Raw genomic sequence first — 25,373 nt, forward strand, 5'->3', positions numbered from 1 at the left:
GCTATTGAGGGAGTGCAGCGTAGGTTGACAAGGTTAATTCCCGGGATGGCGGGACTGTCATGTGCTGAGAGAATGGAGCAGCTGGGCTTGTACACTCTGGAGTTTAGAAGGATGAGAGGGCATCTCATTGAAACATATAAGATTGTTAAGGACTTGGACACACTAGAGGCAGGAAACATGTTCCCGATGTTGGGGGAGTCCAGAACCAGGGGCCACAGTTTAAGAATAAGTAGTAAGCCATTTAGAACGGAGACGAAGAAACACTTTTTCTCACAGAGAGTGGTGAGTCTCTTCCTCAGAGGGCGGTGGAAGCAGGTTCTCTGGATGCTTTCAAGAGAGAGCTAGATAGGGCTCTTAAAAATAGCAGAGTCAGGGGATATGGGGAGAAGGCAGGAACGGGGTACTGATTGGGGATGATCAGCCATGGTCACATTGAATGGCTCGAAGGGCCAAATGGCTTACTCCTGCACCAATTGTCTATTGTCTATTGTCTATTGATGTTGGGGGAGTCCAGAACCATGGGTCACAGTTTAAGAATAAGGAGTAGGCCATTTAGGACTGAGATGAGGAAAAAGTTCTTCACCCAGAGACTTGTGAATCTGTGGAATTCTCTGCCACAGAAGGCGGTGCAGAACAATTCACTGAATGTTTTCAAGAGAGAGTTAGATTTAGCTCTCAGGGCCAAAGGAATCAAGGGATGTGGGGAATAAGCAGGAACGGGGTACTGATTTTAGATGATCAGCCATGATCTTATTCAATAATACCGCTGCCCAAGAGCAAAATGATGTGCCTCAATGACTACCGACCAGTGGCACTAATGTCTGTGGTGATGAAGTGCTTTGAGAGGCTGATCATGGTGCAAATCAACTCATACCTCGACAAAAACCTGGACCCACTGCAGTTCGCTTACTGCCACAACAGATCAATGGTGGATGCGATCTCACTGGCTCTCCACTCCGCTCTGGACCACTTGGACAAAAAAAACCTCATATGTCAGGCTGTTATTCATTGACTACAACTCAGCATTTAATACGATCATCCCCTCCAAGCTGGTTACCAAGCTCTCAGAACTGTGTCTTTGCGCATCCCTCTGCAATTGGATCCTCGACTTTCTCATTCACAGACCACAGTCTGTCTGTATTGGTGGAAATGTGTCAACCTTGATAACAATCAGCAGGGGAGCACATCAAGGCTGCGTGCTCAGCACCCTGGTGTACTCACTCTATATTCATGACTGCTTTGCCGGACATAGTGTGAACTCCATCTTCAAGTTTGCTGATGACACCACTGTTGTGGGACGTATCACTGATGGGGATGAGTCAGAGTATAGAAGTGAGATCGACCGATTGACCAAATGGTGCCAACACAATAACCTGGCTCTCAACACCAGCAAAACCAAGGAACTGATTGTGGACTTTAGAAGGGCTAGGATGGGGACCCACAGTCCTGTTTATATCAACGGGTCGATGGTTGAAAAGGTCAAGAACTTTAAATTCCTGGGCGTGCATATTTCCGAAGATCTCTCCTGGTCCCGGAACACTGATGCAATTTGAGGAAAGCACATCAGCGCCTCTACTTCCTGAGAAGATTACAGAGAGTCGGTATGTCAAGGAGGACTCTCTCGAACTTCTACAGGTGCACAGTGGAGAGCATGCTGACCGGTTGCATCGTGGCTTGGTTCGGCAACTTGTGCATCAAGGAGCGGAAAAGGCTGCAAAAAGTTGTGAACTCTGCCCAGTCCATCATCGGCTCCGACTTCCCTACCATCGAGGGGATCTATCGCAGTCGCTGCTTAAAAAGGCTGCCAACATCATCAAGGGCCCACATCATCCTGGTCACACACTCATCTCTCCGCTGCATTCGGGTAGAAGGTACAGGAGCCTGAAATCTGCAACATCCAGGTTCAGGAACAACTTTTCCCCCCACAGTCAGACTATTAAACATAACTTCAAACAAACTCTGAACTATAACAGCTTATGGCACTTTATCTATTTATTTATGTGTGTATATATATATTCTATGGTATATGGACACTCTGATGTTCTGTATTTATGCCTACAATATTCTGTTGTGCTGAAGCAAGCAAGAATTTCATTGTCCTATCTGGGACACATGACAATAAACTCTCATGACTTGACTCTTGACTTGACTTGAATGGTGGTGCTGGCTCGAAGGGCCGAATGCCCTACTCCTGCACCTATTTTTCTATGTTTCTATTGCAATTAATTCCACGGACACCTTTTTTGTGCAATTCTAATTCACTTTACCACAGTTGAAGCAGAGGATTTTGGAACAATGATGGGTAATGTTACCCTCCCACGTTTACCCCCCCCCCCCCCCCCCAACACACACCACAACTGTCTTCCTGATGTGCCTCTGCACCACAACACATCTCCAATCCCTCTGTTTCTCTCTACACTAGCCTTTATTTCCCAATCCTGTGTTTTTCATCAGATGGGAAACATTCTAGCCATTCCTGGATCCTGCTGTGATTGTTGACCTTTTTCTCTTTCAGATATCTATGCCGCTGAACAGTGTGCCATATGTTATTTACCACCATTGGAATACATGACATCTTGCTTCTGGCTCCTGAAGACAGGACAGGTGATCGTGCGACTGAGGAGCTGGTGCAGGGGGGAGAGATTCAGATTTTTGGACCATTGGCAAATCCAGTGAGTTCATGGATATTCTTCCTGCACAGTTCCCATTATGAATGTGAAGCTGGAGTGCCTCTCCCAACCTGATGTGCCTGTTCAAATGTTTTTTATATGTTCTAATTGAATTTGCCTTAACTATTTCACCTGGAAGACGTTCAGGGAACTATGTGTTGGTTTTCCTAGACTCCCTCTGCTTGACAACACAACAAAAATACCTTATCATTCACTATGAAGTTCCTGGCCAGGTTTGACTTCCCAAAATGCAACCACCTCATAGGTTCACAGCCATGGGCCCAGTCCTGATCCATGAGGCACACACTCGTCACAGACCTCCGCCCTTCTGATCCTCGTCCACACCTGGACCCTGGGATTATGTTTGTGGAAACAAATCACAATGTGGAGCTGAAGCCATTGGTGATGTGCTCAGTGGAGTCTGCTGCTCGTCAAAACCCAGATAAAACAATCTATTTCTTCATGAAGGGGTTCAGTGGCAACTTGAGCCAATATCCAGAGCCTAAGTACAGACTCATCCCGTTGCTCTCCTCAATGAAGAATGTTGTTCTTCTACCTTTAAACGCTACCGAACTGTTTGATGATACTTCATTGAAATTCTGGTATCAAAAGGTAACCAATAAGAAGAAAGTGTGATGTGTTAAATTATGGGTCGTCAAACCAGAGTAGGACTTTCTCAGTGGATTTTATGGCCCTAGGGAAGGCTGTAGAATAGAGGGAGCTAGGAGTACAAGTACATAATTCACTAAAAATAACATCATAGGTGGACAGGGTGGTGAAGAAATCTTTGACATAAAGATAGAAACAAAATGCTGGAGTAACTCAGCGGGTCAGGCAGCATCTCTGGAGAAACGGAATAAGTGACATTTCGGGTCGAGACACTTCTTCAGACTGAGAGTCGGGGAGAGAATAACTCGGAGTATGAAAAGGTTCAAAACAAATTTGAGGCGGCACCAATGACCAAGCAAAAGTGGAGTCCCCAATTATCAATTTTTGGCTGTGGAGAGGTGAAAACGATGAGACATGCTGGCCTACATCAGTGAAAACATTAGGTATAAGATGTTGATGATGTTGCAGTTGCACAAGAAGTTGGTGAGGCCCAATCTGGAGTTTTGTGTTTGTTTTGATCACCCAGGAAAGATTCCATTAAGTTTGAACCTTCTGAACCTTCTGAATTTCGTAGTCGGCTGGGCAGTATTCTGCATATCGCCAACTTGGACAATTTAACATTTTTATCAAGCCAATTAACCTACAAACCTGTACGTCTTTGGAGTGTGGGAGGAAACTGAAGATCTCTGAGAAAACCCATGCAGATCACTGGGAGAACTTACAAACTCCATACAGACAGCACTCATAGTCAGGATCGAACCCGGGTCTCTGGCGCTGCATTTTCCTGTAAGGCAGCAACTCTACCGCTGTGTCACCATGACTGATTGAGTGAAGAAACGCTTTACCATGATATTAACCAGGATACAAGGACTAAATTATTGGAAGAGGTTGGACAGGGTAGGAATTTGTTCTTGAAGCTAAGGAGACTGAGGGGTGATCTTATAGACGTGTCTAATGTTGTTAGGGACATGGATCAGGTGAATGCACACAATAGGATCATGAGGCCTGATTTTCCACACAGTGAATGGTCTGTCTATGGAATGAGCTGGAGGAAGTGCTTGAGGCAGCTTCTAACAGCACTTAAAAGACATTTGGACATGTACATAACCGGAAGAGTGTGCATTGACTATTTTCTTCCTGGGAGTAAGTTGAATCAGTCTATCTGAAATTTGCGTCTGGACATTCGGGATAAAATTGAGGAGGAACTTCTCTCAGTCAGAGGGTGGTGTGGTGAATCGTTGGGATTTTCTGCCAAATAAGTCAGTGAGTGTTTACTGGTTAGGCATGTATAAAACATGAATTGATACAGTGGATTTTTTTATGTTTGCTGCCGCAATATTCAATGTTTAAAATAGATATTAATGACCACTATGTTGTCTGGATTGGATTATTTCAGTCAAAATAACAAACTGCAAAGGGTGCAACAAAGATTTTTAAGGATGTTATCAGTTCTAGAAGTTTTGAGTTATAAGGAGAGGTTGGATAGGCTGTCAACAGGGATCGAGCTCCCACGTCGGCACGGTCTAAACTCCTGCAACGGGACGGTCGAAACTCCTGCGGTTTGGAGTTTCCGAAATTGGTCCCTAACGAGGGACCACGAGTTTCACGATGTTAAAGTCCGCAGATCCCACAGGTTGGAACACCAAATGCCGACCCCCGGCAAAGAGAACGCCCGCTACAAGATGTTAGAGTCCGCAAACTCTTCTGCTTTGTAGCTCCAGAACTCCCAAACAAGAGGCCGCCAACTCCACGATGTTCGGCCGCAGTGTGGACGGAGATACGACATGGAAACATTTTATATAACATGCTCCCTTTCGCTCCCACCTAATTTCTTCCATTATCACACCCCATATCTCTCTAAACCTTTCCTGTTCATGTGCCTGAAAAATGTCTTTGAGTTTGAAGAAGGGTCTCGTCCCGAAACGTCACCCAGGGATGCTGCCTGTCCCGCTGAGTTACTCCAGCATTTTGTGCTTGACTTTGAAATGCTGTTATTGTAGCTTCATCAACTAGTTCTTTTGGCAGCTTGTTCCGTGTAGCCACCGTCCACTGTTTGAAAAAATTGAGTCCCGGGTTCCTATTAAACCTTCTGCCATAACTTAGGCCTCTTTTCATAAATTTTCAGACTATGTTCATTCACCCTATCTATTCCACTGATTTTACATACCTCTATGAGATTATCCCCCAGTCTCCTGGTGTCCAAGGAATAAAGTCCAAACCTGCCCAACTAATTCAACAACATCATTCCCTATCGCTGGGTGACCAGAACAGAACACTATACACTAAGAGGGGTGCCACCAATGTCTTGTACAATTGTACATAACATCCCAATTTCTATATTCAATTGTGTCACGAGGAAGAGACAAAAAGACTGCAGAAAGAACGACTGCATGTTCAGAAAGAATGGAAATTAAGGTAATGAATTTAACTTTTTTTTGTCCATTATCCCACAGGTAAACCCAAAAAAGGAGAAGTTTTGGACCCATGTGTTTGCTGATGGCTGCAGATTAGCACTGCTGTGGAAATATGGGGGCATCTACTTGGATACTGATATTATATCAATGAAGCCAATGCCGTTTACTAACTTTACATGCCCTGAGCATGCTGGAGCTGTCAGTAATGGGGCTATAGGTTTCTCACATAGGCATCATCCTGTTTTATGGAATTGCATGGAAGATTTTGTGGCCAATTACATTGGACATATTTGGGGTCATCACGGCCCTAGACTGCTTACCCGTGTGCTGAAGAGATGGTGTCAGACGAATAATCTAGCTCCCTTCATTGGCAAAGAATGCAACGGCATCTCTTTATGGATCCGAGATCGGTTCTACCCAATCCCATATCCAGCTTGGAAGAAGTACTGTACTCCTTGGAAAAAGAAGGATATAGAACGGACCTTCTCAGCAACGTATGGAGCACATGTCTGGAATTTTATGAATTCCAACATTAAAAAGAAAATAATTGTTGGAAGTGGATCATTAATTGAACAGAGGGAGGGGGAGAGAGAGGGTGGGGGAGGGAGGGAGAGGGGTGGGGGAGGGAGGAAGAGAAGTGGAAGAGTGGGGAGGGAGGGGGAGAGGGGTAGGGGGGCGTGGAAAGGGACAGAGGGGTAGGGGGAAGGGGTGGGGGGAGAGAGGGGAAGGATGGGGAAGGGAGGGGGAGAGAGAGGGGTGGGGGAGGGAGAGGGAGAGGGATGGGGTAAGGGGGAGAGAAGTGGAAGAGTGGAGAGGGAGTGGTAGGGGGAGTGATGGAAGAGGGACAGAGGGGTAGGGGAAGGGGCGGAGGTGAGGAGGGAGATGGGGTAGGGGAGGGAGGGGGAATAGTGTGGAGGGAGGGGATGAGGGGTTGGGGGAGAGAGGGGAAATAGTGGGGAGGGAGAGTGGAAGGGGGGGGGGTAGGTGCAGTCCATCTGTTCCCCATTCCCTATCACCCCCAATCCTCTTTCTCTATTCCCACACACGTGATGACGCACTTCGACAGGCTGCAGGGGGGTGGGGGGGGGGGGGGGGGGGGGGGGGGGGGATGGGGCTGGGGCTGGGGCTGGTGCAGGTGCAAAGGCATATGTAAATGGATCCATTCCGATTGGACATCTGTGAGCATTGGGCAATGTGACATCACACGATGGAACGTTCACCAACATTTTATGGGTGAGAGCTGTTTTTTTTTAACATTTTGAAATTTGGGGGGGAGAAGGATTCTATTAAAAATGTGTACATAAACACGACAACATTTAATCAGGAGTGGATATGAGGATGTAAAAGTGAAATCTCGACTGAAATGGAAAAAATCTCAGCGTTCCTGCATGTGGTATTGGCGTAGGAACAAATCAAAGGCTGGCACCCACAAACACAGCCAGGCAGAAACACACACACACACCCACACAGCCACACACACACACACACACCTAGCCACAGGGTTTTAATATATAGATAGATAGATAAGTGTGTTTTAGTGTGGGGGGGGGGGGGGGGGGGGGGGGGGGGGGGTGGGAATTGGGGAAACTGTTTTTTAGTTGCTTACCTCGGTGGAAAGCGACTTTTCTCCTAGTTGCATTTCGCCCTTTCCTTAGTGGTCTAACAACTTGGATTGGTGCAGCCTTTTCCAGAGTCATGGAGCCAGGCCATTCCTTGCCGGGGGTCACTAGAAGAAGTGCTCCGATCGCTGGCCCACGGAGTACGACATCCTGAATCCTGAATTCTGTGGAATTTCTAGCTGCGGGTGCGGCGTGGACTTTCCATCGCGGAGAGGGTGAGGCAGAAGAAGTGCTCCGACTACCGGCCTGTGGCCTATAACATCCTGAAGCCGCGGTCTGCGGAGCTTCTAGCCGCGGGCGTAGTGTGTGCTTTAAGAGCTCCGACCTTCGGCCTGCGGTCTATAACATCGTGAAGCCCCGGTCTCTGGTAGGAAGTGGCCGATTTGGGACCTCCAAGCCGTCAAAAACATTGGAGTTTTGAGCATCCCGACGACTGTACATCGGGTCATCAATAGGGGCGACTGCGGAGGGTTCATGGCCCTGACCACGGATGAACAAAGGAGGAGGACTGACAAAGATATTGCCTTCCACCACAGTGAAGAATGTTGATTCCACTGTGGTGGATGTTCATGTTATATTCTATTGTGTATGGTTCTTTATTGTTTGTATGGCCGCATGGTAAATCAAATTCCACTGTACCTCAATTGGTGCATGTGGCAATAAATGTGAACTTGAACTTGAACTTGACATTGTACAATGGATGAAAAAATTAACGATGGATTTTCCCAAGTTATAGTATAAATTGTATATATAATCTCCTTTGAGCACAATTGCAATTCACGATGCATTCATTGTTACACTTAGCTTTCTGGCAACTGTTCTTTTATTCTGCATCCAAATCCAGTTCACGTGCCATTTAAATTGGAATCAAACACCAATTTCTGCCAAAATAAATGACACAAAGTGCTGTAGTAACTCTGCAGGTCAGGCAGCATCCCAGTAGAGCATGGGAAAGGTGACGGAGTAAGACAAAGGAGTTGCAGAATTGCGAATTGTGAAGCCAGAGGAAGGAATGTTGGTGGAAGTTATGACGGAGGTAGAAATTGGTCCAAGTCCAGGGGCACAGTTGAGGAGGGGGAACGGGGGTAAGAGGAAAACGGGGTCTATTTCTGACCATCAGTGTGATGTATCTCTGCAACGAGGGACATTGGCAGTGTATTTGCAGCAGCTGTCCCACAGTCAACCCACCATAGACCAGTGAAGTACCAGCATCTTACAGGTCTTTCTGGTGAAATTGTATTTACAGAGGAGCCATTTGGAAACATCTGCGATTTTTCTAAATACTGTATAGATCTATCAAAATGTTAATTATTTTTGTATTTGGAAGAATAATAATTCTGCTTGTGATAAAACAGTACATAATGACATTATTTTATAATTCAGGGTATGACATTGTAAAAAAAATAAAGAATACAAAGCAAGTGAAATTGTTTCCAGGCAAAAGAAAAATTGATGTTAAGGGAATGGCTGATAAAACAGGGATGGCCTTTAATTTTCAATGTGGTAAATGATTGAAAGGGGTCAGGAAGATAAAGCCCTATATACATCAATCTGTACTCTACGGAAACATGTCTTTTTGCCCCAATTTGTCCGTGCCAACTTGGTTAGCATTCTGCGAGCAGTCAGTATTATGGTCGAGGAGGCGCTGAAAGTCCTAATACATATGAAGGTAGACATATCTCCCGGGCCTTATCATATATATCGGAGGACACTGTGAGAAGCTAAAGCTATTTATTATTAAATATGTGTCAGGTGCCAGAAGACTGGAGGGTGGTAAATGTTGAATCTCTATTTCTGCAATGTTACAGGGAAGAACAGGAACTAGAGGCCGGGGAGTCTAACAGCTGTGGTTTGAATGGTACTAGAGTGTATTGTGAGTGATAAGATATACATGCATTTGTATTGACAGAGGATGATTAGGGATAGTCAGCATTGTTTTGTATGTGGGAGATCATGTCTCATGGATCTGATTGATTTTTTTAAGATGTGATCATAAAGGTTAACAAAGGCAGAGTTGTGGATGATGCAAATATGGATTTCAGCAAGGTACTTAACAAGGTACCGTGTGGTAGGCTGCTCTGGAAGGTTAGATTGCATGGGATCCAAGGAGAATCAGCCAACAGGATAGAAAATTGGCTTCATGAAAGGAGGCAGAGTGTGATGATGGAAGGAGTGATGGTGCAGAGCTCCTTGAAAATGGCATCACAAGTCGAGAAGATGGTCAAGTAGGCCTTCAGCACATTGGCCTTCATCAGTCAGGGTATGGTGTATGGAAGTTGAGAGGTCATGTCACAGTTGTATAAGATATTGGTGAGACCACATTTAGAGTATTGTATTCAGTTTTTGTCACTCTTTTACAGAATAGATGTTGTCAAGCTACTGTGAAAAGGGTGCAGAGAAATGTATGAGAATGTTGCCAGGACTCAAGGGCCTGAGCTGTAGGGAGAGGTTGACCAGGCTAGAACTTTATTCCTTTGAGTGCAGGAGGATGAGGGGTGATCCTATTGGGGTGTATAAGATCATGAGAGGAATAGATAGCGTAAATGCAGTCTTTTACCCAGAGTAGGGGAATCAAGAATCAGAGGACATGGGTTAAATGCGAGGGAGAAAAGTTTTAACTGAGGGGCAACTATTTTTATAAAAGGGTGGTAGGTATATGGAACGAACAACCAGAGTAGGTTGTTGAGGCAGGTACTATCACAACATTTAAAACACATTTAGACAGGTACATGGTCATGATGAATTTAGAGTGATATGGCCAAACAGAGGAAGGTGGTACCAGTGTAGGTGGGACATATTGGTCAGCGTGGGAAGTTGGGCTGAAGGATCTGTTTCTATGTTGTATGACTATGACTCTACCTCTTTGAGTTTGTGATGTCTTTGATTATTCAAAATTGAAAAAAGAACCATAGATGCCAGAAATCCAAAATATAATCAGAAAATGCTGGAGTTGCTCAGCAAGTCATACAACTCTTTTTTTTAGTTGTAGAGATGACCACAAGGAAACAGACCCTTCAGCCCATCAAGTCCACATCAACCATCATCACACATTCACTAGTTGAATGTGATTCCACTTCCCACTTTTCTACACGCTAGGGGCAATGTGGTATCTAACCTATCAGATTAGCCTACCATATATGGGACCTTGCAAAGGCCATGTAGACAACCTTTAATGTCCTGAACTCATAAATCCTCTTGGTGCAATAAAACTCTATAAGATTTGTGACACACTATTTCCCACACACTAAACTATGCTGACTATCTCTAATTAGTCCCTACCTAAACAAATGCTGGTCAGAAATTCCTCCAACAATTTTCCCAACACTCATGTCAGGTTTATTGACCCTGAAGTTTCTAGACTTCCCTTTGCTGCCTTCCTAATGGTGCAACAGTAGCCACCCTCCAGTCTCCAGAACTTCACCTGATATAAATCTTTATGCAAGGGTTTCTGCAATTTATTCCCTAGCTTCTTATGATTGAAAGATGCACTAGGTCAAGCCCTGGGATTTATCCACCTAAGTCTATGTTAAACATATAAAAATTCCCTTTTTTAATAATTCAATGGCTTAAGGCTTCGCAACTTAAGTACCTCAGTTTGTTAGCTTGCTTGATCTCCTCCTCAGTAAAAACTGATGGAAAAATAATCATTTAATATCTCCCCCGTCACTTGTGACTCTACATAAAGATGAGCATGCTGATTGTAAAGGGGATCTATTCTCTCCCTAACCATCCTTTTACTCTTCGTATACCTGCAGAATTTGGGGATTGTTTTTTACCTTGCCTTTGAGATTCATTTCATGTCCTCTAGACAAATATAATTGTGCATTTCAGAGGCTTTTAGAATATCCTGGCACATGGATATGCAGGGATATGAATCATGTGCTATATCATTGGCTATATTTAAGAGGGAGTTAGATGTGGCCCTTGTGGCTAAGGGGATCAGAGGGTATGGAGAGAAGGCAGGTATGGGATACTGAGTTGGATGATCAGCCATGATCATATTGAATGGCGGTGCAGGCTCGAAGGGCCGAATGGCCTACTCCTGCACCTAATTTCTATGTTTCTATGTTTCTATGTGCAGGTGAAGAAGTTTGTGAGAATGTCTAATAACTCAGAATCCATACATGAGTATAAGTTGTTTATTTAAGAAAGCACACAGAGCTCAAATACATAGGTGTTATACGCTCAAGCTCAACTAACTAGAGGCTGGACTAGTAGGCTAGATAATATGAGACACTCAACCAGATAGCTGTTTGAGTGTACAGTGGTATGCAGTAAAATATGACATGGATCAGGTCAACTAGTACAGACTGATCTACAAAGATTAGTTTAATTTGGGATCCTGTTTGGCACAGACATTGTGTTCCCCAGGGGCCCATTCCTCCGCTGCACAGTTCGATATATTGAATAACAGACTTCCTAGGTTCCATTTTAACAAATTCCATGCTTTCTAAGTCCTTCGCGCTATGGGAGACGCAGTCAATATTAGTTGAAATCTGCCACAAATACTATTTTAATATACTTGCATACCTTTTATTATAGTTATCTGCAATCTCCCAGTAAATCTGCTCCTATGATTCCTGCTGACTAGTGTGGGGCTCATAATGCAGTCCCACCAAAGTGATTATTCCCTTCTAGATTCTTTCTACCTGTATTGTCTTACTGGACAATCTCCCGAATATTCCCTCTAAGCTCTGTAATTAGGTCCTCCCACATCAGAAAGGATTCACTTCTCACTCCTCTTCCTCCTCTCTTACGTACATCTCTAACACATCCAAAGCATTGGTAACCTAGACCATTCAGCTGCCAGTCTTCCCTTTCCTCAGTTATGTTTCTGTTATGGCTATTACTGTATATCTAATTTCCCCAAACCAATTCATGCCCTGAGATTGTCTGCCATATCTGTTAAGCCTCTTGCATCGAAATAAATGCAATTTAAACCTTTGGTCTTTCTTATCTCTTTGCCATGCTCCTGCCTATCACATTTGCTAATCTTTATTTCTTTGACTACAGTATTTGCCCCAAATTTTTTATCTGCCTTCATTCTGCTCCAGGCACCTCCCAATCTAGTTTAAACATTTCCGAGTACTTCCCTCACCGATGACAGTTTATGTTCAACTTGTCATCATTTTACATGTCATTCCTACGTCAGATAAGATCCCAATGATCCAAAAATCAGAATCTGTGTCCCATGCACCAGTTCCCCAGGAGTGCATTCATCTGGTCCATCCTCTATTCCTGCCCTCACTAGCATGTGACAATAGACAATATGCTTCAAAACTCCAGAGTGTACAAACCCAACTGCTCCATTCTCTCAGCATATGACAGTCCCGCCATCCTGGGAATTAACCTTGTAAACCTACGCTGCACTCCCTCAATAGCAAGAATGCCCTTCCTCAAATTAGGGGACCAAAACTGCACACAATACTCCAGGTGTGGTCTCACTAGGGCTCTGTACAACTGCAGAAGGACCTCTTTGCTCCTATATTCGATTCCTCTTGTTATAAAGGCAAACATGCCATTCGCTTTCTTCACTGCCTGCTGTACCTGCATGCTTACTTTCATAGACTGATGAACAAGGACCCCCAGATCCCGCTATACTTCCCCTTTTCCCAACTTGATGCCATTTAGATAGTAATCTGCCTTCCTGTTTTTGCTACCAAAGTGAATAACCTCACATTTATCCGCATTAAACTTCGTCTGCCATGCATCTGTCCACTCCCCCAACCTGTCCAAGTCACCCTGCATTCTCATAGCATCCTTCTCACAGTTTACATTGCCACCCAGCTTTGTGTCATGTGGCACTGGGAGTAATCTAATTAGCTTAATTAATTAGTGTGCAACTTTTTGCACTGTCGAGTTATGATTTCCTTATCAATAATGTTTTATCTAAATCTGTGCCAAATTTCAAGTAGATACCAGACATGGGTCACGAAAGTTAAAATCTAGAACCCTTTTGGCATCTCGGCCCATGGCCTACCTGATCTATTAAACTTATTAATAACATTTTTTTTCCATTCTTTCCCATGATGGTCACATTGTCTATCTGTTTTCCGTCAAACCGCTCTTTGCGTCATACCCATAAATGATAATTTAAGTTTAAAACAGGTGAGTGACAAAGATCTTACACATATTTAATGTGGAATTATATTGTAGTTCTAATGCTGGAAAAATGTGTTTTATTTTGCTTGTTCTCAGTTTCTGTTGATATCTTCAACTGGAGAGTGATCTGTGGAAAAATAAATGAATGGCATGTCTAGAAATCCTCACTCTTATTTCTCCAACCTCCCTTTCATAATTTACAATGTTAAGGAATTTAGGAACACTGAAATAACAATTTTACATGCTGAAAGCCAGTCATAGTAAAATAAAAAAGAAATATATCACCTCATGTAGTAAAACTGGTAGGATATTATGGTTCTATTTAATAGTAATTTTTGGGCCTGTCCCACTTAGGCGACTTTTTAGGCGACTGCAGGAAACTATGCAGTCATCACATGGTTGCCACATGTTCGCGGGTAGTTGCTGGGGAATCGCCTTCATGGATGCGAGGAGTTCCTGCCTTCTGGGAACTAGTCGGAACCTCATTATTTTCGCTGCAAATTTTTCAACATGTTGAAAAATTAGCGGCACCTAGAATGAAGCAGCCATGGAGAGTAGCGAGAATTTTCATGCCATAGGTGGATCGCCAGGAGGTCCTAATGGGTCGCCAGGTGGTCGAAGGTTCTCGTAGGTTGGAGCCGGTGCTGACCGGTGAATTTTATTGGCTCATTGGGAAAAAAAGGTAAGCAGTAGTTTTCAGAACCAAGGATAACCAACTGGTAATGTTAAATGTCCGCCGAGCTTCACAGCCGTGAATCTCTGGCTTCTTAAAAGTTGTTTAAACTCCTTCTCCCCCCTCTCCCCTCTTTTAAAGGACTTACCGTACGCTGTGCTTTAGCCATCTGTAGATTAGTGACTCATGTTATGAGACATGCATTTGTAGTTACGCCCACTAGCTTGTTAGCGTCGCGATCTGCTGCATTCCGTTAGTCTTAAAGTGAACTCTCAAGTGAGTTATATATATAACCAGACATGGTGTGAGGCCACTGTTATTACAAGGACAACAAATCAACATGGTGTCAGTGTTTATGAACTCACCCTTCAATTGAATATATTGTTTTTATCTTGGTTTATTTTTTTTACTGCGGTTATGGCTACTGCTCTCAGGAAGCCGGTGGTCTTGGTGTTTGATTCAGACCTTGTAGAGCGATGGCGTGTATTCGAGGAAGTTTTCTAAATATACTTTGATGCAGCGTATCCAGCTGCTACTCCTGCTCTCCGTGCATCAATCCTCCTTAACTTGGCAGGCACTGAAGCTGCTCGACATGCCAGAACATTTCACTATGCACCGGCTGGAGTTGATGCTAATGGTGTATAGATTCTAGCAGTCTGTCCGTGATCCTGAAGGCTTCCCACGTAAATTCTGACAGCTATGTGAGTTACAAATTGATGTGAGCATTGAACGACATAATTTTTTCTCAATGTGTCAAAAACAAAGAGAACCATTCGAGCTATTTCGTGCACTGAAGCATGTCGCTAGTCCAGTCTATTTCCGGTGGCGCTGGATACATCGCGGGGCGGGCGATGCCTTACTGGGGATCGCTGTTTCGAGCCCCGGAGTGCTGGGCCTGCTGCACCGACATCGCGGAGCTGTGGTTCGCGGAGCTCCAAACGCGGATGCTGATCAACATCGCGGAGTCCTGCGACTCCGCCCAGCTCGGCCTGTGGACTTCGGGAGCCGCGGACTCCGGTGGGAGGTGGCTGATCTGGAGGTCCGGGCCGCTGAGGATGTTCTCCGTCGGCGTTCGGCGTCGGTGTTCCATCATCCCGCCGTGTGGGCCTGAGCATCGGGCTGCCCGTGGTGGCGACTGCGGGTGCTCGGGAGGCTGGGAAGTTCGGCGGGGAGGCTGGCTGGACTATGGTACCTTCCTTAACTTTGGTGCCATTGTGTTGTGTTGTGGTTATATTGTGTAGTGGACTTTTGTGTTTGTGCTTTTTTTTATTTTAACATGTTTTATTTATTTATTATTTATTTTTATGATACTTGACTGTAAGGAAAATTCATTTAGTTGTCTCTAATATGAGATAATGACAATAAATTGAATACAATACAATACAATACAATAAAATAGTCGATGCGATTTTAGAGAAATTGAACATAGTTTGATAAGAGACCGCTTAAAACATGGCATATTGAATGATAAAATACGCGATTAATTGTTACGAGAAGTTAGCCTGACCTTAGAAGCTGTTGAAAACCGCTGTCGTATAGCTGAGTTAACCAATGCCCACATTAAAACGCTAACATCTTCTGTTGCTCGTGAAGTCAATGCAGCCAGCGTGTCTAATCAAATTACTACTCGCCCATTCCAGGGGCCAGTTAGCAGCCCAAGATGGATTGCTAATTGCTTTAATTGTGGCAGTGCATGACCGGTGCCCTGCATATGGAAAACTCTGAAGGTTTTGCAATAAAATAAATCATTTTGCGAAATGCTGCAGATCACGAAACAACAGATTTTAAACAAGACAGTCTGTCAACTCGTTAAACCAGGATGAATATCCTAGCTCCGAGTTTGCACAAACAGATGGCGACAGCACAGAGATTAATGTGCATGCTTTGTCTGGCTCAGCATCCAAACTGGATCCCAAGGTCGGTTTGCTCATTAACGGCAAAACATTTTACCTTAAGGTCGATAGCGGCACTCGGTGCAACGCAATTTCGCTGGCTGTCTTCCAACAGCTGCAAAACACAGAAACTCTAACGGCCAAGTAAAGTTACGTTGCCTTCTCAACGCGCGTGACCACATCCTGGATTTCTACGTGGTACACGAGAAGGTACGATCCATACTGGATGCCAATGCATGCCATGACATGGGTTTGATTTCCTTCAGCCCTTCAGTCTGTCCACTGACTATAGGCTGTGATTTTACACATCACATTTTAACACAGTACAAGGATTTGTTTAACGATGAGCTGGGCAGGTTGCCTGTGAGATACATGATTACCATTGACCCTGAGGCAATCCCAGTTGTTCGTCCAGCTCACAGGATTCCCCGTGCTATGCGGGATCATGTACAAAGTGAACTTAACAGAATGGTGGCTCTTGGTGTGATTACTCCTGTGATGAACCCTCAGACTGGGTCTCCTCAATGGTTGTCGCTACTAAGAAGAATAAAGATGAGATACGGATTTGCATTAACCCCAAGGACTTAAATACAGCAATTAAGAGATCACATTATCCAATGCGTTTGGTGGAGGAGATTGGGGCGCAGATGGCCGAAGCAACTGTATTCACAGTGCTAGATGCCAAGAGTTCATTCTGGCAGATTCCACTGAAACATAAATCCTCCAAGCTGACAACTTTCAGTACTCAGTTCGGACGTTATACATTTTTGAGAATGCCCTTTGGTATAAGTTCTGCCAGTGAAGTATTTCAACAATCCATGGAACAATTGTTTGCCGGATACCCATGCTCCATCGCAGTGGACAATATCTTTATTGCTGGAAAAACGATCGAGGAACACAATGCCAATTTGATAAAAAGTAATGAAGCATGCCGAGGCCATCCATCTCAAACTCAATCCCAAAAAATGCAGATTCAGAGTGAATGAGGTAAAATACCTAGGCCATATATTTACCAAGGACGGCCTGAAAACGGATCCAGCGAAAACCAGTGCTATTAATGAACTTCCAGCACCCACAGATGTGCCCAGCTTGCAGAGATTCCTTGGCATGGCGAACTATTTGAGCAAATTAATTCCAGATTTCAGCGAAATATCAGCCCCATTGCACCATCTCACACACAAGGACTCTGCTTGGACCTGGCATGAGCAACAATGGACGGCGTTTGACACTCTTAAACGACAGATGTCAGACACCCCTACTCTAGCGTACTTTGATCCTAGACTGCCTTTTACACTTACATGTGATGCTGCACAACATGGCCTGGGCGCTGCATGCCTTCAGAATGATGGCCATGGCAATAAACCTGTTACCTATGCCTCGCGCACCATGTCTGACACAGAACAACGATACGCCCAAATCGAAAAAGAGTTGTTAGCTGTTGTGTTTGCCTGCAAAAAGTTAAACGATTTAATCTTTGGTCGCACTATTACAATTGAAACCAATCACCAACCTCTTATCAGCATTTTCAATAAACCTGTTAATAACTCTCCAGCACTCTTACTACGGATGTTACTAAAACTTCAAATATATGACATCGTCCTGACCCACAAACGTGGAAAGGATATGCACCTGGCAGAAACTCTTTCACGTGCACCTCGGAAGACCTGCGAGAATCTACCCTCGCAGGATGATGACTTTATTGTGATGACTGCATCCCTCATCCCTTCTTCTTGGATGGAGGACCTGGTTGCCCACACTGTCACCAACAAGAACCTATGGTCGCTATCTTCTGTCATTAAGCGTGGCTGGCCAGATAAGCTCTACAACGTTCCATTGCCAGTCCGACCTTTCTTCCCTGCTTGGGACGATTTAGTGCTATAAGACGGCATTGTTTTAAAAGGTCACAAGGCCGTAGTTCCTGTTTCGCTGCATCACGGCTATTTTGACGCTGTGCATGCAGGACACCCTGGTGCTGAAGCCACTGTTTCGCTCTCACAGGGCTAAATCTGACGTATTCTTGGATTTGCTCAACTTACGCAACAATTCCCGTGATCCTGCCTTGGGTTCGCCTGCTCAACGATTATTGTCAAGGCAGACCCATACCCTGTTGCCCGTAGCAGAGCAAACGTTAATCCCACATGTCTTTCCACCTGAGGAGGTTCAAACCAGGTTGCAACAGAAGCGTGATGTTCAAAAGAAATGGTTTAACAAGACGAGTAGGCCTCTGCCGCCATGAACAAAGGACAGGTGGTTCGCTTACAGACTGACAGAGGCCATGACCGTATTGGGGTGATTTCTGCTCCCGTCTCGGAGCCACACTCGTACATTGTTAGAGCCGACGGCGGCACCTACCGACGCAACAGATAACATCTTCTGCCTGTGAAGGAGCCAATCCCTCCTCCTTATTATCCGGATCATACAAGTTCATTTTAATCTGCATCTAGTGACCCTCGCATGCTCTTGCCAGCATAACAATCCATGCCTGTGACATTTCCTCTGTCTGTTCCATCTTCGCCTGCGTCACAGTTTCCTGCTCCGACTCCAGAGGCGTTGGTCCACTCCCCCAAGGTGGTGAATTTGCCTGCTCTTTCCCTGGAGAAAAAGAATGGAGATGGCCTCTATCGTACATGTGCCGGTCGAGTTTTCAGGCCGGTCGTGAAGTATCCGGACTATGTTTGATTTTTCCACCAGTCTGCCATCGGTTGTGATATTTGCTTTGCTTAGTTATGGGTATACATCGTTATTGATTCTTTAAGAGGGGGGATGTAGATTAGTGGCTCATGTTATGAGTCATGCATTTGTAGTTACGCCCACTAGCTTGCTGGCGTCGCGGTCTGCTGCATTCCGTTAGTCTTAAAGTGAACTCTCATGTGAGAACTTGTATTGCTTGTACCTAATAAACTCTATATAACCTGACATGGTATGAGGCCACTGTTATTATAAGGACTACAAATCAACATTAATTACAGCGCCAACCTTCCTGTTCATCGCGGTGTGCATCTGTATCACCTTGGCTTTGCACTGTGTGAATTTTTTAGACAGTGCTGCACCCTCTTGCCCTGTCCCCCGCCTGCATAATGGGCTGATGAAGGAAGCGATGTGTTTGTGTGTGTGAGTGTGTGTTCCACTCTGACAGTCGCTGTTCCAGTTGCCGGTTTTTCAGGTGACTGCCGGCAACTTGACAGTCACCGGCAGACGCTGAAAAATCACCTAAGTGGGACAGGCCCATAAGGGTGCAGTTTTCACCAACATCAGATTCTTAGCTGGTCTGCTGAAGATTTCCCACAGTTGTTCGAGCATCCTATTTTACCACTGTGTGTCTAAGCCAGAATACACTTGAATTGTCCCATCTTCAATGCACAACAACATGGTGAGATTATATACCGATTCTACTTGAACTGCTCAGATGCCAATTGGTTTGCTGTATATCAGTACGATCAATTGCTTCATTTTGAAAATAATTTATCCATAAAATACAAGTAATTTCTGCTCTTACTTACAGTTCTTTGCAAGAGGCTTTAAGCCAATAATCTAATGCTAGTTAGATTTCTCTTTTGCTTGCTTTTTTGCGATAGGATTTGTGATGGGTTCCCTGATTACTTTTCCTGGTTTGTTCTACTTTATCTTAGTTTACCATTTATCATATAAGACAGGGCATGTTCCATGCATACTTACATGCTGTATGATATAATGTCCATTGGTCGAGGGAAATGGTGGCTGACCACATGTCTACCGCTGCTAGCTCAGCATTCTGAGCACTCGTTTTAGTTGGCACCAAAGTTGTAACTGTGCTATCATTTTTGTTAGTAATTTGTCTAATGTCATTTCTTTAGCCTCCCTTCCTACCCCCAATTGTTTTGGCACAAATGATCCCTTGTGTCATAGAGCCTTCACAAATAACCGAAAGCATTAAGGGCCTGTCCCACTTTGGCGACCTAATCGAGTTTTCCCTCGACTCATACTCACAGCATGGTCGACATGAGGTTATAGGAGGTCATCGTAACTCTCCTTCATACTCGAGAGTAGTGTCAGCTAGGTCGCGGCGTTTTTTCAATATGTTAAAAAATCGCAAAAAAAGGTCACCATGGAAAAAATCGATACTTTTTTTACTCGTAGGTTTAGTCATAGCAGGTCGTAGTAGGTCGTCATGTTATTCGCAGGTAATCGAGGGTGGTCGAAGGTAATCGAAGGTAGTTGAAGGTAGTCGTAGATAGTCTTCATCATTGTCGAAGGGAGGTCGAAGGAAATCGAAGGAGGTCGTCTTCTCTCTCCACTATTCGATGTCCAATTTTCCCGAAGTTAGTCGTAGCTAGTCGAAGCTAGTCTTCAACATAGTCGAAGAAGGTCAAAGGAAGTCTTCTACATGGTTGAAGGAGGTCTTCAACATTTTTTCAAACTATCCTAAACTCTTCTAAACTCGCCAATTAGGTTGCCCAAGTGGGACAGGCCCTTTAGAGGTCATAATTTCCATAGTGGAAACATCCAACACATAATTTCAAGAAAGGAAAAGATGGATGTGTGGCTTCCACACAACTCACACAATTACATAAATTTATGAAATTGAAGAAAACTTTTGGAATTGTTTTGATGTTGAACCTGGCAGATAAAGATGACCCAGTACATGTATATTTGGCATTTACACAATAGACAATAGACAATAAACAATAGGTGCAGGAGACGGCCATTCGGCCCTCAAGCCAACACGGCCAATCACTGTGATCATGGCTGATCATCCACAATCAGTATCCTGTTCCTGCCTTCTCCCCAAATCCCTTGACTCTGCTATCTTTAAGAGCTCTATCTAACTCTCTCTTGAAAGCATCCAGAGAATCGGCCTCCATTGCCTTCGGAGGCAGAACATTCCATAGATTCACAACTCTCTGGGTGAAAAAGATTTTCCTCATCACCGTTCTAAATGGCCTACCCCTTATTCTTAAACTGTGGCCCCTAGTACTGTACGCCCCCAACATCGGGAACATATTTCCTGCCTCCAGTGAGTCCAATCCCTTAATAATCTTATATGTTTCAATACGAAACCCTCTCATCCTTCTAAATTCCAGTGTATACAAGCCCAATCGCTACATTCTTTCAACATATGACAGTCCAGCCATCCCAGGAATTAACCTCATGAACCAATGCTGCACTCCCTCAATAGCAAGAATGTCCTTCCTCAAATTTGGAGACCAAAACTGCACACAATACTCCAGGGCCCTGTACAACTGCAGAAGGACCTCTTTGCTCCTATATGCAACTCCTCTTGTTATGAAGGCCAACATGCCATTAGCAATATTCACTGCCTGCTATATCTGTATGATTACTTTCAGTGACTGATGTACAAGGACAAATCTAATTGTTCATCCGCCTTTCCTAACTTGACACCATTTAGATAATAATCTGCCTTCCTGTTCTTGCCACCAAGATGGATAACCTCACATTTATCCACATTAAACTGCATCTGCCATGTACCTGCTCACACACCCAACCTGTCCAAGTCACCCTGCATTCTCATAGCATTATAGAAAATAGAAAATAGGTGCAGGAGGAGGCCATTTCATCCATTGAGCCTGCACCAGCATTCATTGTGATCATGGCTGATCATCCACAATCAGTAACCCGTGCCTGCCTTCTCCCCATATCCCATGATTCTGCTCGCCCATAGAGCTCTATCTAACTCTCTTTTAAATTCATCCTGTGAATTGTCCTCTACTGCCTTCTGTGGCAGAGAATTCCACAAATTCTCAACTCTCTGAGTTAAAACGTTTTTCTCTCATCTTACTTTTAAATGGCCTCCCCTTTATTCTTAGACTGTGGTGCCTGGTTCTGGACTCCTCCAACATTGGGAACATTTTTCCTGCATCTAGCTTGTCCAGTCCTTTTATAATTTTATACTTTTATCCTCATCACAGTTCACACTGCCACCCAGTTTTGTGTCATGTGCAAATTTGCTAATGTTACTTTTAATCCCTTCATCTAAATCGTTATGCACCAAGCCTTGAGATATCCCACTAGTCGCTTGCCATTCAGGAAGGGACCCATTAATTCCTATACTTTGTTTCCTGTCTGCCAACCAATTTCTCTCCATGTCAGTACCCTACCCCCAATACCATGTGTTCTAATTTTGTCCACTAATCTCCTCTATGGGAATTTATCAAAGGCTTCCTGAAAGTCCAGGTACACTTTCCTAGTTACATCCTCAAAAAATTCCAGAAGATTAGTCAAGCATGATTTCCCCTTCGTAAATGCATGCTGACTCGGACCGATCCTGTTACTGCTATCCAAATGTGCTGCTATTTCATCTTTTATAATTGACTCCAGCATCTTCCCCAGGCTAACTGGCCTATATTTCCCTTTCCTCTCTCCCTCCTTTCTTAAAAACTAGGATAACATTAGCTATCCTACAATCCACAGGAACTGATCCTGAGTCCATAGAACATTGGAAAATGATCACCAATGCGTCCACATTTTCCAGAGCTACCTCCTTAAGTACCCTGGGATACAGACCATCAGGCCCTGGGGATTTATCATCCATCAGTCCCATCAGTCTATCCAACACCATTTCCTGCCTAATGTGTATTTTCTTCAGTTCCTCCATCACCCTAGGTCCTCTCGTCACTGGTACATCTGGGAGATTGTTTGTGTCTTCCTTAGTGAAGACAGATCCAAAGTACCTGTTCAACTTGTCTGCCATTTATTTGTTCCCCATAATAAATTTTCCTGTTTCTGTCTTCAAGGGAACCCCATTTGTCTTAACTAATTTTTTCCTCTTCACATACCTAAAGAAGCTTTTACTATCCTCTTTTATGGTTGGTTAGCTTATCTTTTAATCTTTTCTCCCCTATTGCCTTTTTAATTATCTTCTGTTGCTCTTTAAAAGTTTCCCAATCCTCTGGCCTCACACCCATCTTTGCTATGTTATTCCTCTTCTCTTTTATTTTTATAATGTCCTTGACTTCCCTTGTCAGCCACAGTCACCTCTTACTCCCTTTAGAATCTTTCTTCCTCTTTGGAATGAATTGATCCTGCACCTTTTGTATTATTCCCAGAAATCCAGTACCTACCATTGTTGTTCCACTGCCATCCCTGCTCGGGTCTTTTTCCAGTCAACTTTGGCCAGCTCCTCCCTCATTCCTCCATAGTCCCTTTGCTCAACTGTAATACTGACACTTCCGATTTTCCCTTCTCCCTCTGAAATTGTAGATTCAAACTTATCATATTCTCCCATAGCCCACTGCCACCGCTTCTGATTGTAATTTGGTTTAAACCTGTCCTTGAGTTAATGGGTCATTTTCAGATTGGCAGGCAATGACTAGTGGGGTGCCAGTTATTTACAATATACATTAACAATTTAGACGAGGGAATTAAATGTGACATGTCCACGTTTGCGGATGACACAGTGCTGGGAGGTAGTGTGAACTGCAAGCAGGATGCTATGAGGCTGTAGGGTGACTTGGATGGGTTAGGTGATTGGGTGGATGCATGGCAGATGCAGTATAGTGTGGATAAATGTGAGGTTATCCACTGTGGTAGCAAGAACAGGACGGCAGATTATTTTCTGACTGGTGTCTGATTAGGAACAGGGGAGGTGCCACAAGACCTGGGAGTGCTTGTACATCAGTCACTGAAAGTAAGAATGCAGGTAGAGCAGGCAGTGAAGAAAGCTCCTGGCATGTTGGGCTTCATTGCGGGACAATTTGAATTTAGGAGCAAAGAGGTCCTACTGCAGGTCTACAGGGCCCTGGGAAGATCGCACCAGGAGTATTGTTTGCAATTTTGATCTTCTAATTTGAGGAACGACATTATTGCCATTGAGGGAGTGCAGCGTAGGTTCACCAGGTTAATTCCCGTGAGATGGCGGGACTGACATATGATGAAAGAATGGGTTGACTGGGCTTGTATTCACTGGAATTTAGAAGGATGAGAGGCTATCTTAGAGAAAGGTATGAAATTCGTAAAGGATTGGACAGGCTAGATGCAGGGGAAATGATCCCGAATTTGGGCGAGTCCAAAACAAGGGGAGCGGGGGATGTTTGGGAGGGGCTGTGTGGGGGGAGGGGGAGTCTGAGGGGATTGGGAGCATCATCCTGCTCCCGATGAAAACTCAGGCATTCCAGCCTGTGGGGCAGACAAGAGTATTTGCATTCCCTGTCGCAATTTTGAGAAAGACTGAGCAACAGACCTGAGGCCACCAATGCCACCATGTGGTCAATACTGTACTGCGAGGAAACAAGAGAGAAACACCAGCACCTCTACCTGAGGCTAAGACTGAGTGGCTTGGGGCAAGTCTAAAATGCCAGACTATCTGCCTGCCCATAGACAGTGAGGGATTGTGCTTACACACACAGATGTAACAAATAGCCACCAGGATAATCCAGAGACCACCTGCATCGCCTCTTCTAGCCCAACGCTGAGCTGCCAGGAAGAATCCTGTACCGTCCGCACATCCTCTCGAAACAAGGGTGAACTGAACGAAGAAGCCTGAGGTCGACACGCCTCCTCCCCTGTAGACCAGGACTAAGTTGCCAGGACAAGCCCGATATTGTCACTGCACATGCGCTCTGACAACGAGGGACAGAGCCCCCATGTGGCCCAGGCCTTTTTACCATTGTAAATAAAATAAACCATGTGAACTCACCCAACTGCGATTGTCGGTGTGGTCACTGCCGAAGCCGATGTCATCCCCTGACACCCTACTGGTGGAGAATGTGGGCAAGACCACACTGGCTACTTGAAAGCTTCCATAAGAAATGGAAATGGAAGAAGAAATTCAAATGAAGGAAAACTGGTCATTAAATCATCTTGAGAATGAATGATGCCACCGTCTCTGCTGCTGAGCAAGCGTAACTGCCATGGGTGCATGGGTGGCAGGTTTTATGGGGCGAATGCAGGAGAATGGGGTTGAGAGGGAAGGATGGATCAGCCACATTGAATGGTGTAGACTTGAAGGGCCGAATGGCCTTAATCTGCTTCTAAAACTTCGCAGTATCTTCAGAGGTCTCCAAGTATTTTTCTTGCTTTCAGAGATATTTAATGAACTAACTAACTAGACAATTGCTGCTGAAAATGTGAACAGAAAATGGTGAGAGCCAGACTAAAGAAGAATTCTCTAAAGTCCTCCGGCAGCTCTTTACAAGCGCCCACTTTGTGTGAAAAAGTTACCTCTCAGGTTCCCATTAAACCTTTCTCCCATCACCTTAAACCTATGTCCTCTGGTTCACAATTTCCCTACTCTACGCAAGACTCTGTACATCTATTCAAACTATTCCTCTCATGATTTTGTGCACACAAAATGTTCACCTCTCCTTCCTCATTGACTGAATGTAGACACCTAATCTATTAAAATTATTTCCTGCATTTGACAATTCCTTCCATTTTAATATATTCTTTGTCATGTTACT

At 44.4% G+C, this 25,373-nt stretch overlaps 1 protein-coding gene across 1 annotated transcript; it reads left to right on the forward strand.

Annotated features, from left to right (window-relative positions):
* The first annotated feature begins 2,963 nt into the window (after window positions 1–2,963).
* On the forward strand, window positions 2,964–16,126 carry LOC116980147 (alpha-1,4-N-acetylglucosaminyltransferase-like). The gene is made up of 3 exons (XM_033032258.1): window positions 2,964–3,281; window positions 5,732–6,287; window positions 15,984–16,126. Exons 1-3 carry the CDS (start codon window positions 2,964–2,966, stop codon window positions 16,124–16,126), a joined length of 1,017 nt encoding a protein of 338 aa, XP_032888149.1.
* Window positions 16,127–25,373: the final 9,247 nt, after the last annotated feature.

Source organism: Amblyraja radiata, chromosome 13, assembly GCF_010909765.2.
Source record: "Amblyraja radiata isolate CabotCenter1 chromosome 13, sAmbRad1.1.pri, whole genome shotgun sequence".
Lineage (NCBI taxonomy): Eukaryota > Metazoa > Chordata > Chondrichthyes > Rajiformes > Rajidae > Amblyraja > Amblyraja radiata.

Coding starts and splice junctions, on each gene's coding strand:
- LOC116980147 (XM_033032258.1), top strand. CDS start 2,964: ATGAGGCACACACTCGTCACAGACCTCCGCCCTTCTGATCCTCGTCCA. Junction 3,282..5,731: donor TGAAATTCTGGTATCAAAAG/GTAACCAATAAG, acceptor ATTATCCCACAG/GTAAACCCAAAAAAGGAGAA. Junction 6,288..15,983: donor GAGGGAGGGGGAGAGAGAGG/GTGGGGGAGGGA, acceptor TGTCTGGCTCAG/CATCCAAACTGGATCCCAAG.